General features: G+C 54.7%; 3 protein-coding genes across 7 annotated transcripts in view; 2 read left to right on the forward strand and 1 right to left on the reverse strand.

Moving 5' to 3' along the window:
* The window catches only part of FIGNL2 (fidgetin like 2), a 48,224-nt gene extending 42,124 nt beyond the window's left edge, over window positions 1–6,100 (forward strand). For both annotated transcript variants that reach the window (XM_027594730.2, XM_027594731.2), the window contains one exon: window positions 1,563–6,100. In XM_027594730.2, coding sequence (XP_027450531.2) covers window positions 1,574–3,541 — 1,968 coding nt within the window. In that variant the 5' untranslated portion in view covers window positions 1,563–1,573 and the 3' untranslated portion in view covers window positions 3,542–6,100. The remainder of the gene's footprint in view (window positions 1–1,562) is intronic.
* Window positions 6,101–8,388: 2,288 nt separating this feature from the next.
* LOC113922338 (transmembrane and death domain protein 1-like) lies at window positions 8,389–9,369 on the forward strand. Its single transcript, XM_027594268.2, has 2 exons — window positions 8,389–8,883; window positions 9,040–9,369. Exons 1-2 carry the CDS (start codon window positions 8,389–8,391, stop codon window positions 9,367–9,369), a joined length of 825 nt encoding a protein of 274 aa, XP_027450069.2.
* Window positions 9,370–10,178: 809 nt separating this feature from the next.
* The window catches only part of SCN8A (sodium voltage-gated channel alpha subunit 8), a 179,503-nt gene continuing 171,804 nt past the window's right edge, over window positions 10,179–17,877 (reverse strand). For 2 of the 4 annotated variants that reach the window (XM_027593503.2, XM_027593501.2), the window contains one exon: window positions 10,179–16,813. In XM_027593503.2, coding sequence (XP_027449304.1) covers window positions 15,666–16,813 — 1,148 coding nt within the window. In that variant the 3' untranslated portion in view covers window positions 10,179–15,665. The remainder of the gene's footprint in view (window positions 16,814–17,877) is intronic. The other 2 variants (XM_027593505.1, XM_027593502.1) reach the window with 1 other exon arrangement.

Below are 17,877 nucleotides of genomic sequence, written 5' to 3' on the forward strand. Positions count from 1 at the left end.
TTGGCCCCTCACCTTTCAAGGTCCAGTAAAGACACCACCTCCCTGCTGAGGTCTTCTCAACCAGGCAGGGGACATTTCCCTGAGCTCCAGAGCCCCTGGCACACGCTTCTATTTTCCCACCTCACAAACGACGGCGTCTGCCTGTCCTTTTCACCTGTCTGAACCACCGTATTGCCTTTCAACCTGCCCCGTTGCCTAGCACAACGCTTACTGTTTGCCCAATAAAAATTTGAACAAAGAATATTGAAGCTGTCCGTTTAACATACCTTATCAAAAGCTTAGGTTTGAGAAATAGTCATTAGCAAAAACCGCCTCTGGCATGCCACGGGCCCATTTAGTCTTTGAGATTTAATCCTCAGAACAGGCCAACCCTTTGGAGCCATGTGCCTGGAAAGTGTTGTTCCCCAGGCCCTGAATCCCTTTTTACCAGTGTTTGGCTCATGCCTTGGCTGGTGCTCAAAGCTAGCGTTAAGAAACTTCTGTGGAACGTTTCGGCCATGTTTATGGCATGGCTGTCTAAGAGGATGTTGTTTATTACATCTCACAGGCCTGCTTCCTGAGGTCTATGAAAAATAGTTCCAAGATTTCTAAGCCAGGAACATTTTTGCTTCTTTTGAGTAGGGTGGTGTTTTTTTTATTTCACAAAGTGAGTTATTTGGTTACTTGGTTATTTGGTTACAGAAACAAATCTATGAGCCACTTTCTATGACGTGTCCTAACTTTTCCCCATCTTCTCTGGAATAGGATTTGCCTCTTCTGAATAATGGCTCTGTATCGTGGTGGAAGGCATCCGGGGCACCAGGCAGATGGCGACACCTGCCTGGGCACACAGCCAGCATGTGCAGGGGGCATTCTGGAACCCAGGTGCTCTGACTGCATCAGGCAGAGACTGAAAGAAACTAAGTGGAAAGGAAGTGAATGCTTCTGGGTCAGTCCCTAGGATTTCCCAGGGGCCACGAGGCACTGCTTCCACACACTGGGGTCTCTGACTTCAGGCCCAAAGTGGGCCCTGGAATCTCAGGGAGGGCAGAGGTGAACAGCACAGGTAGGACTATCAAACTGCGGGGCCATCCATCTTCATACAAACCTAGTTGTTTCTGGAATGCCTAGCACGTGGTGGGTGTGCAGCAAACACGCCTTACTGAAGGAGCCCCACCTGGGTTTGACTATTTCCAGGGGCTGGGAGTCTCACTCATCGCCTGACCCTTAACTACATTAGGTTTGAAAGTAAGGACCAGGTGTTGTAGAGGGCAGGGCTTGTGTGGCTGGGACAAAATCATCATCATATTGCCTCTAAGGTGAAGTTAGGGTCAAACATATCGTTTCCAGACCTCTCTGAGGAAAGTGTTTTCAGATAGCTTTGATCCTGGGACGTGCCCGCCAAGGCAAGTACTGTGTATGTGGTGCCTGCAGAAGGGAGGCCCCGGAGGGTGGCACGGGGGTGGTGGGTGGTGGAAAGCGGCCTGTGCCAAGCTGCCATCTAAGCGGGCTGGCCTGTGGCTGGCGGCCCCTCAGAGGCTCTGCAGGACCTCTCTAGCTGCTTCTCTCCCTCTCGCCTGCAGTTCTGTCGAAGATGCACTGGACACCGGAACACGCCCAGCCCCTCAACCAGTGGCCAGAACAGCACCTGGACGTCTCCTCCACTACCCCGTCGCCGGCCCACAAGTTGGAGCTGCCCCCTGGGGGTCGCCAGCGCTGCCACTATGCTTGGGCACACGACGACATCTCTGCCCTCACAGCCTCCAACCTCCTCAAGCGCTACGCAGAAAAGTACTCAGGGGTCCTGGACTCTCCCTACGAGCGCCCCGCGCTGGGCGGCTATGGCGACGCCGCCTTCCTCAACGGCGCCAAGGGAGACCCCGAGCCCTGGCCAGGGCCGGAGCCACCCTACCCCTTGGCCTCACTCCACGAGGGCCTCCCGGGAACCAAGTCGGGCAATGGGGGCGGCTCCGGGGGCCTCGGGGGCTCCCCGGTTTTAGCCGGGAACCTGCCTGAACCCCTCTACGCCGGCAATGCTTGCGGAGGCCCGTCGGCGGCGCCCGAGTACGGGGCGGGCTACGGCGGGGGGTACCTGGCCCCCGGCTACTGCGCGCAGACCGGCACCGCGCTGCCCCCGCCGCCCCCCGCCGCGCTCCTGCAGCCCCCGCCTCCGCCGGGCTACGGCCCCTCGGGGCCGCTGTACAACTACCCCGCGGGAGGCTACCCCGCGCAGCCCGGCTACGGGGCTCTCCCACCGCCCCCGGCCCCGCCCCCGGCCCCCTACCTGACCTCGGGCCTGGCGGCGCCCACGCCCCTGCCGGCGCCCGCTCCGCCCCGGCCGGCGCCCACCTCCTACAGCTTCCAGGCGGCCGAGGCCGGGGTGTCGCTGAAGCGCAAGGCCGCCGACGAAGGCGCGGAGAGCCGCTACCGCAAGTACGTCTACGAGCCCGCCAAGGCCCCGGCGGCCGACGGCGCCTCCTACCCCGCAACGGACAACGGCGAGTGTCGGGGCAACGGGTTCCGGCCGAAGCCGCCGGGAGCCGCGGAGGAGGCGTCGGGCAAGTACGGTGGCGGCGTGCCCCTCAAGGTCTTGGGCTCCCCTGTCTACGGCCCGCAACTCGAGCCCTTTGAAAAGTTCCCGGAGCGCGCCCCGGCGCCGGCTACCCGCGGGGGCTTCGCGGTGCCGTCGGCAGAGCCCCCCAAAGGCGTGGACCCGGGGGCCCTGGAGCTGGTGACGAGCAAGATGCTAGACTGCGGGCCCCCGGTGCAGTGGGCAGACGTGGCCGGTCAGGGCGCGCTCAAGGCCGCGCTGGAGGAGGAGCTGGTGTGGCCCCTGCTCAGGCCGCCCGCTTACCCCGGCAGCCCGCGCCCGCCGCGGACCGTGCTGCTCTTCGGACCGCGGGGCGCTGGCAAAGCGCTGCTGGGCCGCTGCCTGGCCACGCAGCTGGGCGCCACGCTGCTGCGCCTGCGCGGAGCGACGCTGGCCGCGCCGGGCGCCGCCGAGGGCGCGCACCTCCTCCAGGCCGCCTTCGCGGCTGCGCGCTGCCGCCCGCCCTCCGTGCTCCTCATCAGCGAGCTGGACGCGCTGCTCCCGGCTCGGGACGACGGCATCGCTGCGGCGGGCGCGCTGCAGGCGCCGCTCCTGGCTTGCCTGGATGGCGGCTGCGGCGCAGGGGCCGACGGCGTGCTGGTCGTGGGCACCACCTCGCGGCCCGCGGCTCTGGACGAGGCTACCCGCCGGCGCTTCGCTCTCCGCTTCTACGTGGCGCTGCCCGATGGCCCTGCTCGCGGGCAGATCCTGCAGCGGGCGCTGGCCCAGCAGGGCTGCGCGCTGAACGAGCGGGAGCTCGCGGCCCTGGTGCAGGGCACCCAGGGCTTCTCCGGGGGCGAGTTGGGGCAGCTGTGCCAGCAGGCAGCGGCCGGGGCGGGCCTCCCGCGGCTGCAGCGCCCCCTTTCCTACAAGGACTTGGAGGCAGCGCTCGCCAAGGTGGGCCCTAGGGCCTCCCCCAAGGACCTGGACTCGTACGTGGAATGGGACAAAATGTACGGCTCCGGACACTGACGGCGCGCCGGGAGGCCGCGGGAGCAAGCCGCCCCGCTTCCCCCGCCCCTCCGGTCGGGAGGGTTGTCTTTAACCAAACCGGGCTGGGAGGGGGCCGGAGTGATGAATGTGGGCTGGGGGAGGGGAGGGGCTGCCGGTGGATTTTTTTTTTTTTTTCCGTGGGAAGGAAAATGCTTCTGCTAGGCAGATAGATGCCATATGCGCTGTGTACTCAGGTTTTTCCTATTTATTGTGGACGGGAAGCTCGCCATCTCCGCCCGGCCGACGGGCAGACCCGGGATGGGCTGGCACCCGGGGCCTAAGGAACTCCTGCGCCCTCGCCACAATCCTTTTGTCTCCTCGCTCCCTGAATGGCTCTCTCCTACCCCCTCTTTCTCTGCATTCGCGTAGTTTTCTTTCTCCGTGGTTTTGTCACTGACTTTCTCATATGTTGGCCCTGTTTCTCTTTTGCCCCTCCCTCCCCTATCTCTCCATCTATCACCCTCTGTGCTTCTGTCTCCCTCCCTCGCTTTCCAGCCTCTCTGTTTCTCTTGGTCCCTCTCATTCAAAAGAATGCAGTGTCCCTTTGCAGGAGATCTGGAAGTCCAGGGGCTGAGGAGGAGGGGGTAGGGAGTTCCCTCCCACCCCATTATCCCTCACCCAGCTGCATCCTTGGGTCTTGGAGGGGGGAGGGCAAGCCAAAAAAAAAAAAGAAAGAAAAAAGAAAAAAAAAGAAAAAAGAAAAAAAAACCACCCAAAGAAGGGTTTTTGTTTGTTTGTTTTTGAGGGGGAAATCCCAGAAATGTAGCTTGTTTAATATTTTAGGCCTCTTATTTTTGTAAGATGTGTAGAATTTGCTGGTTTTTGTTTTATTTTGACAACTCAGGAAGAAACTGACCTCAGAAAGAATGTTAGACTTTGGCTGCTCTCCTGTGTGTTCCCTGCCCCCCCAACAAATTCTCCCAGGAGACTCAAAGTGAAACTTGTGGGGAAGGGGAGAGGAAGACCCAGAGCCACACTGAAACCCCTGCTCTTCCTGGGACAGAAGCGGAATGTATTTCTAGGGCTTCCTCCCCAGGTCCAAGGTTGTAGGCAGGGGTGTGGGGGAGTGGGTTGTGGGATTTGAGAAGAGGTAGGTCCTGCTGCTCTCCCCCTGAGCCCCACCCCCCAGCTTAGTGTTGTCTGTTATCCAGAGAGATGCCCTCTGCCCCCTTTCCTGCCCCAGATCCAGAGAGAGAGGGCCCGGATGGGAAGGTGACCTGGGCAGAAAGTCCCCAGAGAGGTCATCTCACCCTGGCCCTTCATAGGCGGAGGTCTTCTATAACTTCTGTTAGGAGGATTCCCTCAGGAGAGAAGACAGTGTGGCCACAAGTCTGGTTGGGCACAAAATTGACTACAGACTCAGCTTCCCTGGGTGTTGGGAGGCTCCAAGGAGGAGTGAGCATCTGTTACAAAAGAATGTTCTGGGGGCAAGTGTGCCTCCCATCATCCTAGGGTCCTAGGTTGGGAGATCCAGGGGCTGCGAAAGGGTGAAGGAGATGGGCAGACTGTTTTTCCCAGACGGGGGGTGGTTATTTTCAGTCCCACCCAAACTTTCCACCAGAGGCCAGGCTTGGGGGCCCTTGCTTGTGAGAACAATATTCCTCTCCTTCCCTGCAACTTTCCCTTGATGGGGCTTCAGTTTGTCTCCCTCCCCCTCAGGGAGCCCATTTCACAACTCTGACCTTTGCTCCAAAGTAGGGTGCAAACCCTCACCGTACCTCTTCTCTCCCCCCCCCAGGCCCCCCCCCCCCCGTTCCCTGTTCACCCTTATAGCTCCTACAGTCTCTACCATCTCCCACTCCCAGCTGGAGGGGTGTCCATGGGGGACATTTCAGGTGCCAAGGTGCTGAGGGCCTGTGCTGGCCTAGGTAGGAGTGCTAACAGGAAATCTGCTCTGTTTTCCCCTCCTTTTCATTCTTGGTCTTTTTGGGCCTCCTCTCCTTGGAGCTGGCAGACTGCAGGGCTTTGGTGCCCAGAAGCCGTGGGTTGCACGGCTGGGAAGCGCCCTTTGGAGGGAGCAGGGCAGGAGGGGGTTCTCTCAGGTGTGCGGATGTATATGGGGGGGTGGAGGGCATGGGGAAGTGGGGTTGGGATGCCAGCCTTCCCTTCAAGAGGCAGGCAGCTGCGGGGAGGAGGAGCTCACCGAGACCCAGGGCCCCCACTGCCTCCTCTGCTGGCCTCGGGGAACTTTGCACAAGGACACAGCTCCCAGTCTACTAGCACCTACCTCATGGGCGCTGGGGAGGGTGGGGGGGGGGAAAGGGCAGGTCCAGCTCTGGTAATGTTGGGGGGGCATACCAAAGAATCCAGGGGCAGGGATTGGGGGAGGGCAGACTTGGCAAGCTGGCCCTCCTCTTCCTCTACCCAGACTGGGGTTGGGGTCCTCTCCTCCAGCTGTAACCATTTCTACCTCATTTTGCTGCGTGTTGTACATGGACGTATTTATCTCCTGTCTGACGATGCTCTGCAGTTGTGGTCTGTCTACCTCAGAAGAGACTGTATTTTAAAAGAAAGTATTACACAGTATTAAAGCGATGACATGTGGTTTCCAGAGGATTTCTTGGGGGCAGCAGGATGTGGGGAGCCCTCTGGGGAATGCTTGGGCATCCAGGTGTGCCACGGGTGGTGCGACCCTGTGGGTGTTTCTAGTCCTGCAGCAGAACGTGACTGTGGGACTCCTGGTACTCATTCTCACGCAGCAAGTTCCTACCCAGAGTTGGGCACTAAGGCCTACAAAGTGAGAAGCCCCTGGATAGGGAAGGTCCTCCTGCAGCTTCGAGCTCCCAGAGGCTCAGAATTCGGGCTGACTCCTATCTCCAGAGTCCCAAAGTATGAGGGGAAAGAAGGGCTCACATGTTTGTTGAATGAGTGAATGGATGAGGAAATGAATGCTTGGAGAAAACGGGCTGAAGAGGCCGGTGCACTCGGAATGTGGACAGCTGCCCTTGCTGGCTAGAGCTAAGATTAGACTTGATTCTTGGAGGGAGGGAAGGGGGCAGAGGGCAGGGTATGGAGACAGCCAAGTTCCAGTCTTCAGGGGCACATGGGATCCTTTGTCCGCCACCATCTGTCCATTCCCAAACTCTACCTTTGCCAGCTCATCATAAACTGAGAGCCTGAGAACTAGGAGGGAAGATCTTGTTGAAAAAGCTATATGGAGATACCTGTCGGAGGTGTGGACCCACAACCTCTTGAGGTCTAAGCAAAATTACTGAAGATGCACCAGCATGCACGGGCTCAGGGCTGACACACGCCCTGGGCTTTCAGGGGGCAAAGCAAGCCCAAGGGGAGAGCCCGCAAAGAAGCCAGCTCCCCTGTGAGAGAAACAATTGTGTGCCTGCACATGGGGGCTCCAGGCATTGCCCCAGGACTCAGCGATGCCAACCCTCTTGGCCTTTGGAGGTCTAGACCTTCCTCACACTCCAGTTGACTTATTACACTCCTACTCTGTACAGACACTGTAGCACTGAGGACACAGAAATGGTTACGCACAGCCACTGTTCAAGGTGAGAAGAACTAAAAAATGGGTCATTTGAAAATAAGTGGATAAAGCTGCTTGGGGAAGGACCATATAAAAATTTTATATTCTCACGTCTGGTATCGGATTTGGTACTTGGAAGACACTAATACTAGATAAGTCCTTCAATTAACCAATTTCCAGAGAAATGTCCTAATGGAGGATGCACAGGCTATCTTGGAACAGAAAACCAACACAAAACCAAAACAAGCTATCTCAAGAATGCCCAGAAACGTTCCTGACTCCTGGTGGCGGTGGAAAGCACCATAGGTGTGATTTGTTACAGGAGCATAAAGCGAGGGCAGGGGTGGGAGGGCTGGAGGAAGTGAGGCTGGACCACTTGCACCCTGAGGAGCTTTTGTGCCCTGGGGAAGAGCGGAGGCTTGGAGATGAAAGTCACGTGTGTGCTTGGAGGAAAGTGGGTTGATGGCCTGTGGACAGGGCCTGATTTGCAAGTTAAGAATTCACACGAGGATCCAACAAATCTTTACTGAACACCTACTTTGTGCTAGTTGCTGCAGGGACAGCAGATGGACCTTACAGTGGAATGGAGGAGACAGAAAAAGGCAGAGGGGCAACGAAGTGTACCAGTAGATAAGAGGGGTACCTAATGGAGAGGGGTGAAGGGTTTGTACTGGAGTCCGGGAGGGCTTCCCAAAAGGTACCTGTCAGCTGAGGAGTGACCAAGGCAGAAGAGATTGTGGGCCAAGATCCAAAGGAGAGCCCGAACCAAGCTTGCTCAGGAAAGGAAACAAGGTTAGGGAGTGGGGCCCTGGTGTGTGTGGAGTAGGGGTGGGGACTTGAGGAGTTTACCAGACAAGTCATCCAGACAAAAGGAGGTGAGGGTTTGGAGGCACCTGTGGGAGGATGGGAATTGGTGAGCCTATAAATATTTGGTATTTAGTAGGTAGCCCGAGAATTTGGAATTGGGTATTGGATCATGGAGAGCAAGGGGTCTAGGGCTTGTGCTGGAGGCTGAGGGGCGGTGAATGGATTATGAGAGATGTGGGACACCTGGCAATTTGAGGCATTAGTGGGATGGCCAGGCGGCAGGCCTAGGGCAGGAGTTTTAATATAAGGGCCCAGGATCTTAGCCTCCTGGGGGACTGGGTGTCCCCCACCCCTGGGTCTTGGAAAACTCTCACTCCTAATTCCTTCCGATTCCTAGTTTCTGGGTGCTGGGAGATCCCACGTGTGGGCTGCCCCCTCGCCCCGGTCCCGGCTTGCGGAAGCCCCCCTCCCCCACCCGTGGGCGTTCGGAGCCCCTCCCACCACAGTAGGTACGGCGTGGTCACAGTCGGTGGTGGCCATGGCGGCTCGGGCTCAGGCCCTGGCGCTGGCGCTCTGGGGCTGGGCGCTGGTCCCGGCGGGGGCCCTGGACGCCATGGGCCCCCACGCGGCCGTCCGTCTGGCCGAGCTGCTGACCCCGGAGGAGTGCGGCCATTTCCAGTCGCTCCTGAAGGCGCCGGAGCCGGACGTCGAGGCCGAGCTGGCCCGGCTCTCTGAGGACCGGCTGGCCCGCGCCGAGCCGCCGGAGTCCACGTCCGTGCCGCCGGGCCGGCTGTGGCGGCGGCGGCGGGCGGCGGCCGAGCCCGCGGAGGTGTCGGACGGCTGTCGGGAGAAGCTGGCGGCCTGGCTGGCGGCGGAGGCCTCGACCCTGTCTTGGGACCGCGTGGTCCGGGCCCTGCGGCGCAGCGGCCGCCCCGACGTGGCCCGGGAGCTGGGCAAGAACCTCCACCAGCAGGCGACGCTGCAGCTGCGCAAGTCCGGCCAGCGCTACATGCGGCCGCCCGCCGCCGGCCCCGCCCCCGGCCCCGGCCCCGCCCCCGGCCCCGCCCCCGGCCCCGCCCCCGGCCCCGGCCCCGCCCCCGGCCCCGGCCCCGCCCCCGGCCCCGGCCCCGGCCCCCGCCCCGCCGCCGCGCCCCTGGCCCCGCGCCCACGCCGCGCCTGGCTGCCGGAGCCGGACTGGGACGCGCTGCAGCTGATCGTGGAGCGTCTGCCCCAGGGTCCCTACGAACGCAGCCCGGCCGGCTGGGTCGGGCCGCTGGCGCTCGGCCTCCTCACCGGCTTCGTGGGGGCGCTGGGCGCCGGGGCGCTGCTCGTCGTGCTCACGCTGTGGGTCACGGGCGGCGACGGCCCCGGCCCCGGCCCCGGCCCTCCCCGGCGCAGGCTGGCCCAGGCGCGCGGCGCGGGGGAGGCGAGGCCGCTCCTGTCTGCGGAGCTCGAGCCGAGGGCCCGGGCGGCTGCGCGCGGGCCGGGGCGCCCCTCGCCTCAGTGCCCCCGGCTGTGAGACGGGAGCACAGCCTTGGCAGAGTGCTGCCTTCGCCCTATTATAAACGTTACCGAATACGCAAAGGAGGGAGCGAGCGTTGGTTTGTTGGAAATGGCCGCATCGCCCGCGGGGCTGCCAGCGGGAGAGGAGGGCCTCGGTGCCAGTGTCCCGGGGGTGGGAGGCAGGCCCTCCCCCTGGTCAGCTTTAGTGCCTCCTTCGCTCACAGGAGTTCTTGCATTTAGTGAGTGCTAACTGTATGCCAGGCCCTGTGCGGAGCAGTTACCTGCATTATTTGATAGAATCTTCAGAACCCAAGAAAAGCAGGTATGCTCTCCATGACACGTAAAGAAAGTGGCCACAACTAGTTAGTGGCAGAGTCAGGGTTTTGAACCCAGAGCTGCCTGAGCCGAAAGCTGAACTCCAGAGGGAATGATCTGTGACCAGTAAGGCAGCTTGACAAGATGAGTTTCTGTTTTACGCCCAGGCCCTGCTGGAGTGCGCAGGGGTGGTACAGCTAGAGGCGTCCCCACTTTCTGGGGCTGCTGCCTCCAAGCCGCTCCCCCTACTCAGGCAAGAGACAGTAAGACCTAGCCTCCCTGGAGCCCCAAACGTTTCCCACCCACCTGAGTGGCTGGGGCCCGGCCAGCCCATCTGGGGAGCTGAGCCTGGGTGAGCCCTCCGGCTCTGTCCCCTGCCACAGGGGAAGGCAGAGAGGACAGCTGTGGGGTCTGGCTGGGTGGGAGAGCTTGACTCCCCCGTCTACCCCGGGCCGAGGGGCTTTGGTGTGAGAACAATGACAGAATGACAGGCCAGTCCAAGAGGAGAGTTGAAAACAAGATTGACGTAACCCTTTATTGCAAATTCTAAAGTAAAAAGATGTACAGTACAAAGTAAAATTGAAATTTCAGACTATAAACTTCCAATCCACTTATGCATTCCCATTTCTCAAGCATTTCTGCCATTTCCGCGTAAACGGAACAGGGAACAAGTCGAGGGGGTGAGGGAAAGAGGAGATACAGCAAGGGAAAAAAATTAAGTGTCTAGAATAATCACAAACCCCAGAAGCAAGTGAAAGGTAAGACATTTTCTCGACCTGCTGTCCTGGTGATGAGAAGCGGGGGTGGTTGGAGCAGTGCAGTTTAAAATGGCTCTCAGAATAGCAGCATTTATGGTACCATTTCCTCTTCCTTAAGTCCAAATAATACTTTGCCCTTCCCTAGTGCCTTTGCCTCTGTATCTCAAAACACTTTACAAAACATTTAGTTAAAGCCTCACAACACCCCTGTGAGGTAGGTCAGTATTATTATCCCCATTTTACAGATGAGGAAACTGAGGCACAGAGAGGTTAAGTGACTTGCCCAAGGCCACACAGCGAGCCAGTGGTTGAGCTGGGGATGGAACACAGGAGTTCTGTCCCTTTTCTGGAACCACTGGACCACGCTCCCCTTTACCTATATACATTCTTCACACACACACACACCACACGTGCACACCCGCCCACCCCACCCCACTTAGCCTCTATGTACAGCAAACAGCAGTGGGGAGCAGGGGCAGGGGGTGCCTCAGGAGCACTTTCGTGGAGGAAATCTTGGTAATCTCAGAAAGGGAATCCAAGAAAGCACAGAGCTGAGCCACAGCACAGACCCTGTGCACACCTTGGACCCCTCCCGACCCAGATTTCCTCTTCTCTCCTGATGCCCCCCTGGCTGGCTAGTTGCAGCCGATTCTTTAGGGGGTGGGGGTACCTGAAAATGAACGAAGCTTTTTGCAAAACTTTGGGCAACATCTGAGAAAAGAAAGAGGCATCGTTACAGAAGATGCCCAGGACTCAAGTCACAAAGCCATAACCCATGGCAACTCACCTCCACAGCAGGCCTGGAGGCTGGGGCCGAGGGGAGGAGGATGGGGACTGACCTACCAGCCATCTCTCTCCAGAGTGGAGCTACTGGAGCGGACCAGAGTGGGCACTTCATAATCCTCCTGAGAGTGTTCCTGGACGGGGAGACATGGCCTAGAGAGGGATGTCCCCAAAGCAGGGCAGGGTGAGGGAGGGGAGTGGTGCCCCTCTCCCCTGCACGAAGGTGAACGAGACCAGCCGTAGTCTGCTGGTGTATGTGTTGGGGTGATGGAGGGCAGGGCCCAGCATTAGCTAGAGAGTGGAGACTGCTGGGCATGGGGCTCGCCCGAGCTTTGGGGCATTAGGATAGTTTGTTTGTTTGTTTGAACATACTGGTGAAAAAGGCAGAAGTGAAGCCAGCCCGGCTGGGTTGGCTGACGTCATCTCGGGGGGCTCCGCCAGGCGGACTGGTGAAGAAGGGGTTTCATGGGCCTGGAAGCACTGGCCCGGGAGGGGGAAGAACGCCACATGCAATGGGTGAGTGGGGGGGATCTGGGTAGGGGGGAGGTGGTGGTGGGCGGGACCTTGCTTTGCTCTCCAATCTCTACTTCTCAGCCAGAACTTTGCGAGAGACCCTGATCTCTCTCCCTTCTGTTCCCCGCCTTTTCCCAAATGTGCTAAGGTCCCGATTCCCAGACCCCTCCCAGGACTCAAGAATTGGGGTAGTCAAGCAACAAACGGACACCAAGACAGGCTTCCCTTGTACAGTAAAAAGGGTCATTTTTATTTTGTTTCCTTTTGGCTTAAAGTAGTGATGTACTTTTTTTTTTTTTTTTAATCATGTCTCATTTAGAGCAGTGTTGGCCTCCATGCATTCACTAACACACTAATCTTCACTAGTGGTCTTTTACAAGGTTACATTGGTTGCGGCGGAAAAGAAAAGAACTTTGGGCACTGTCGTTCCAGGGGCTCTGACTGGGAACTTCTGTTAATTTCTCCCCAGTCAACTTCTGGCGCCAAAAGTGGCTCATTTAGAGCGAGTGGGAGTAGGTCACGTTGACTCGGGACGTTTTTGCTGCTCTCACCCTCTGCTTTAAATTATGGAGTCTCCTCAGCCTAAGCAACAAGGAGGTTAAGGAAAGAAGAGGGGAAAGTGTTTTTCACACACAAACTAGCAACCGTGTCAGCGGCCGCTCAGTGGCTTTGGCTCTGCATTTTAAATTAACAGCATCACACATGTCTTTTTGCTTTTTTGTCCTTTTTTTAAAGGTGGATTGTGGAGTATAAATACTGCACCAAGGACCTGGCTACAAAAAATAAATATTTATATTATATTTATAGATCTCTATATATATATGTGCAGTGATACTGTGGTTGCTGTTGGCTTTGTTAATATTTGGCAAAGCCTTGCCACTTACCCACTCAGTGAAGGCGTACAAAAACGTCCTCACTGACTCTTTCAGTTCAATGCCTGTTAACTGCGGGTGTAAACTGCTGGTGATGGTGTCATTTACTACCAAAGTGTGGAGCAGGGCGGGTGAGTGAGAGAGTGAGCGAGCGAGTGGGTGGAGGGATGGTGGGTGAGGGGAAAAGAAGGTAGGAAAAGTTAAAAAAAAAAATTGGAAACATCAAATAGAGTGGGGGTGGCTTCTTCCCTATGAAGCTGGCTGATGGGGGTCAGATACCAAGGCCCATGTGTGTGTTACTGAGGAGATAGCTGTTGGGGGTCCGGGGGGTGGGAGGGAAAAGGTCAGATCTTAGAAAAATCTCATTAATATGCTCTAGTAGCTTAATGACATCACTAGCATGAGCACTTGGGGGGTACCGAGCGGGATCTTATAGCTCTGTTGCCCATCTCAAGACCTAAGAACAATTATGAAGTTTAGCCAAATCTTGCATAGAAGTGGTTAGAATTTATTGCACATTGGAACAAAAATATATATTTTTTTGTTGTTTTGGAAAAGACCATTAGCAATAAAAAATTTTTTGTCTGTCTGTCTGGTTTGGGGATGTACATTGGCTAACAGCATCTAAGTTCTAAGAAGAAAGAAAAGTATAAAAAATAAAAATAAACATGACAATGGCATAAGCCAGAAGCCATTTCCTATTTAATAAGTTAATAATTTGTATTTACAAAAAGGCATGCCAATAAAATAAAATGATATATTACAGTATTTATAATTCTCTTAAAAAGAATAGCCACACTTGTCAGCTTCTGTTTTGTGCTGTTTACGATGTAGCCTGTACATGTTACTATACATTCGTCCTAGCAGTTAGCAGGGTCACTGAGAGAAATGCTTTTCCAACCTGGTGTCAGGTGTAGTATAAAAGTTCTACGGAGGAGGCCGCAGAAGCAGGCTGACGAGAGCTGGGCAGAGTTTCTAAAGGTCCGACAAGATAGAAAGCTCTGTTTACTGCCTTGCCGTGGTTTGTTCTACGCAAAGCTAGTCAGGTGGATGGTACAATTACACCAAAGTGCTTCTATTGCAAGGCAGGTTGGTGTATCTGATTATGGGGTGCTTTTAGTCCCCCTCGGTTTTATGGTTCAGGAAGAATTTGTTTTGATTTGGTTTGCATGCTCAAGTCTCTCCTCATTCCTTGTATAGACTTCCTGACACATTCAACTGCAGCATCTTGGTTTTGAGCTCTAGTCATCTGATGAGAAACCCCTGGACTAAAAACGGTCTTCCCTAGAGCGGGAGATGGAATGGAAGACACGGTGCTCCCCACAAAGCCACCCTCCAAGGACAACGGGCAGGCCGCTAAGCAGCACAACTGGCTGAGAGGGAACTGTGCCGGCAGAAGCTGGGACGTGTTAAGAATTCAGAGTAAATCGCTTTCTCATGAGAATCAGTGCAATAAAGAAACCAAGTGGGCTTGGTTCAGAGGCGGCTCCGTCTCTACCTGGGGGCCCAGCAGTGACTATTTATTCTCTAACACACGAAAGAAACCACCGCCACAGCTCCCAGTGCTGCTGCCCTCACCCAGCTCTGTAGGTAAGGGAAGCCCCGCTTGGTGGAAAAATGAGATGGAGGCAAAGAGGAATCATGCAGTGCGTGAGCTCGCCACAACCCCTCTGTAGAGGGGAGAGGCCCGCTGGGAAGATCTGCACCCCTCTCCAGTGGGACCCGAGCCCGGAGAAAGCCACAGTGCAGAAGGACAGGACACTGAATGAAGTGAGCACCCCAACCCCTGACCAACTGAAAGTTTGCTTTCAGTTCCCCAAATTGCCCCCTAGAGATAATGTGCCACTTTGAACAGCACTTTTATCTCTCCCCAAATAAGTGTCAGTTCTCCAGTATGAAGGCTAAACAATCATCATAAATATTGCAATACAAATGAACTTTTTTTTGATTTTTTGTTTTTAGCCCTAGGATTTGGTTTTACAGTGACATTATTAATACAAGCCATTCGAGATCAAAGTTTCCCCATGGAAGGGACACAGAGCAGCATTAAGTAGTTCATCTTTCAAAATGTGCAACAATGGCTGTATGTTAGAGATGTCTGTTAAACATATACACACAACGGATCCATCTGCTTGTTGGGCTGGGTTTGTTTTTTTGTTGTTGTTGGTGGTGGTCAATTGGTTGGTTATGTTTCCCTACCCAGAAGGTGTATGAAAGACTTCTAAGAATTCATAAGGAATTGCAGCGGGTATGGAACTCTTACCATTTTTTTCTCCAAATACAGTGAACGGTGCAGGGCTGGGTCCTGTCCGAAGGCTGACCCAGTGCAGGGGACAGGATTAGTAGTGTCCTGTGGTGTATGGTTCTCATGCATGACTTCTGATCACGGCATGCCATCATGCAAATCATTTCTACGCATTGAACGAGCACAATGTTTGGAATCGGCCTGAGCAAGTCCTCCTCAGCCTGAAGAAACCTGATTGTTTCCCCCACCCATCTCCAGACCACGTGAAGCCCATGTGGAGAAGATGCGGTTTATGTCAAAGAAACTGACAATTGAATGACATGGGCTAGATGTGAGTGTGTGTGTGTGTGTGTGTGTGTGTGTGTGTTTTCTTTTTGCTGCTTAGCTTAACTAATGTAAGAATGCAAATATAGTTTGCATGAACAAACAGACTTTTAAAGTGATGCTTTCTGCTTCTGAGAATCACCAAAATGAAAAAATAAAATCCATTTGGCTGCAACGGAAATATGCTGGTCCCGGCAGCCTCTCCTCTGGTTTTTGTATCCTGTTGGTTTTGTCCTAAGTTGCATTGACTGATGTGGAACATGCAGTAACCACCTGCCCAAGCATTAGAAAATTGGTGAGTCCAGGGAGCAGGGTCCTTGGCCCTTGGCAGGTCACTGCTCAAGATGCAACCGTGTTACATGGTAAGCAGACTACGTTTGGTATAGATCTTCAGGTTAAAGTGTCTCCACAGCTGTTCTGCATTGATAATATTCAGGAAGTTTGTAAACAATCTTTCACTTGCAAGTTTTACATCTGTACAATATTTAATTTTTGCTTTCCTCTAACACTTGGATTCTCTGACCTCCTTTTGTCTTTTGGCCCTTTCCCTTCTTCCTTCCTCTGCCCGTTGCTGTTTCTCCTTCTCAGGTTTAGTTACACTGTCATAGGACGGGAGGGAGGCTGTAGACGGGGTGCTCTCTCTTTTCTCCCTGTGCGTGCCTCCGTTCTCCAGCTTATTGGAAGTGGTCTTTTTGCAAATGAAGCCCCGCCTTGCTAGATGTCCCCGGTAGGCGCGCTGCAGGACCACTGCCGACACCTCCTCCTGCTTGCGCCGCAGGGTGGTCGTGATTGGCTCGTAAGACACTTTGGAAGGATTGGACGCCACGAACCGCTCCTCCATCTGCTGCCGGAGGATGTCTAACTCCCCGCTATCTCCCAGCACCCGCTTGGTGAAGGCAAAAAGGATGTCCAAGCAGTGGATGCGGTCTCCGCTGACCATGGGCAGGTCCATGGCAATGAGCTCGATGGTGTTGGGCTTGGGCACTCGGAGAGGGTGCTCCAAGGCATCCGCAAAGTCTGCCAGCTTACAGTACTCGATGAACTGGGTGGCATCGGGGTCAAACTTCTCCCAGATCTCATAGAAGGTCTCAAAGTCATCCTCGCTCAGAGGGTCGGCACTTTCCTCCGTGGCTACACTGAAGTTCTCCAAGATGATGGCGATGTACATGTTCACAACGATTAGGAAGGAGATGATGATGTAGCTTACAAAGAAGAAGATGCCCACTGAGGGGTTCCCGCAGTCTCCCTTAAAGCCACTCCCTGGGTGTTCCTTATCCAGACTGCAGTCAGGGGGGCGGTTTAGGATGGGCAGCAGCAGGCCATCCCAACCAGCCGAGGTTGTGATCTGAAACAGGCAGATCATGCTGTTGCCAAAGGTCTCAAAGTTGAACATGTCATCAATGCCAGCCTCGTGCTTCACATAGGCGAAATTGGACATCCCAAAGATGGAGAAGATGAACATGACCAGGAAGAGCAGAAGGCCAATGTTGAACAGAGCAGGCAAGGACATCATTAAGGCAAAGAGCAGGGTACGAATCCCTTTGGCACCTTTGATCAGACGCAAGATGCGCCCAATACGGGCCAATCGGATGACTCGGAATAGGGTTGGGGAAACAAAGTATTTCTCAATTATATCAGCCAGGAACATTCCTAAGAAGAGGACAGAAGAAGAAATGTTACTGAGATTGGAGACCCCTTTCTCTTAGGTCACCTGGCACCGGAGCCCTTAAGTTCAAAGGGCTTCATAGAATTAACGCCTTACCATTCAATCTGAACTCTCCTGATGAAAAGAGAAAATCACATGTTTCAAACATATGGAAAAGCAGATAAAACAATAACATAGACATTTATGCACTTCACATCCAGATTTAACAGATGCAAGTATTCTACCAAATTTGCTTCCTCTCTTCAACCACAATCCTGGAGATGGTGTAGTATTATTCCAGTTTCTTCACAATTTCACCACTATGGATGAATCCATAGCTATCACAGATAGATAGACAGCATCCTAGCATCCTACTACGTTGAAAGAATTATACTGTATCCTTTTAGAACAAGTTTTTTAGATCTCTAACTTAATTTTGAGACTTTGCCTTATGTTTGTGAGATTGATCTCTGGTGTTAAAATAATTCTGGATTATTCATTTTCATGGTTGAACAGTATTCCATTTCATGAACAGGTCCTCATTTATCTGTTTTCCCACTCAAGAATGATTAGTTTTTCTCAGTTTTGCGCATGTGTGACTTGCCGAGGTGTTACTGATTCCTTTCCGAAATGCTAGCAAATTTCCATAGCCACACACAGTGAATGAGAGGGCCCGGTGCCACCCAGGAGTTCACGCCCCTGGGCTGTGGTGTCTTAGTTATTCCGCTATGCCGCTAATTTCCAAAGTACCTTCTTCCTGGCTCTGAAAAGACATTTTTGGTTTCTTATTGTGCCATGTCCCTACCCTGCCAAAGTAGCCGAGAAAACCAGAGGGCTCTCTCAGGAGTGGCTTTTAACTCAGAGCTTCTAGATTTTGTGTTTAAATCCATAAATCAGAAACAGCATCAGCAGAGAAAAACGTCAAGGCGTAAGTAGGATATAAAAGTAGAGGGTGACCATGTAAATCCACAGGACTTTTTCTGTTTACATTTATCTGGGGGTCCACCTCAGCCAGACCACTTGCCTTGAACGCTGCAGAGCAACCATGGGAGTCCAGTGAAGGGCCACA

Source organism: Zalophus californianus, chromosome 9 (genome assembly GCF_009762305.2).
Source record: "Zalophus californianus isolate mZalCal1 chromosome 9, mZalCal1.pri.v2, whole genome shotgun sequence".
Lineage (NCBI taxonomy): Eukaryota > Metazoa > Chordata > Mammalia > Carnivora > Otariidae > Zalophus > Zalophus californianus.

What these genes read in the sequence shown, in the direction of transcription:
- LOC113922338 (XM_027594268.2), top strand. Translation starts at nt 8,389, where the DNA reads ATGGCGGCTCGGGCTCAGGCCCTGGCGCTGGCGCTCTGGGGCTGGGCG. An exon ending in GGCCGCCCGCCGCCGGCCCC is followed by an intron (nt 8,884 to 9,039) that starts GCCCCCGGCCCC and finishes TGGCTGCCGGAG; the next exon opens with CCGGACTGGGACGCGCTGCA.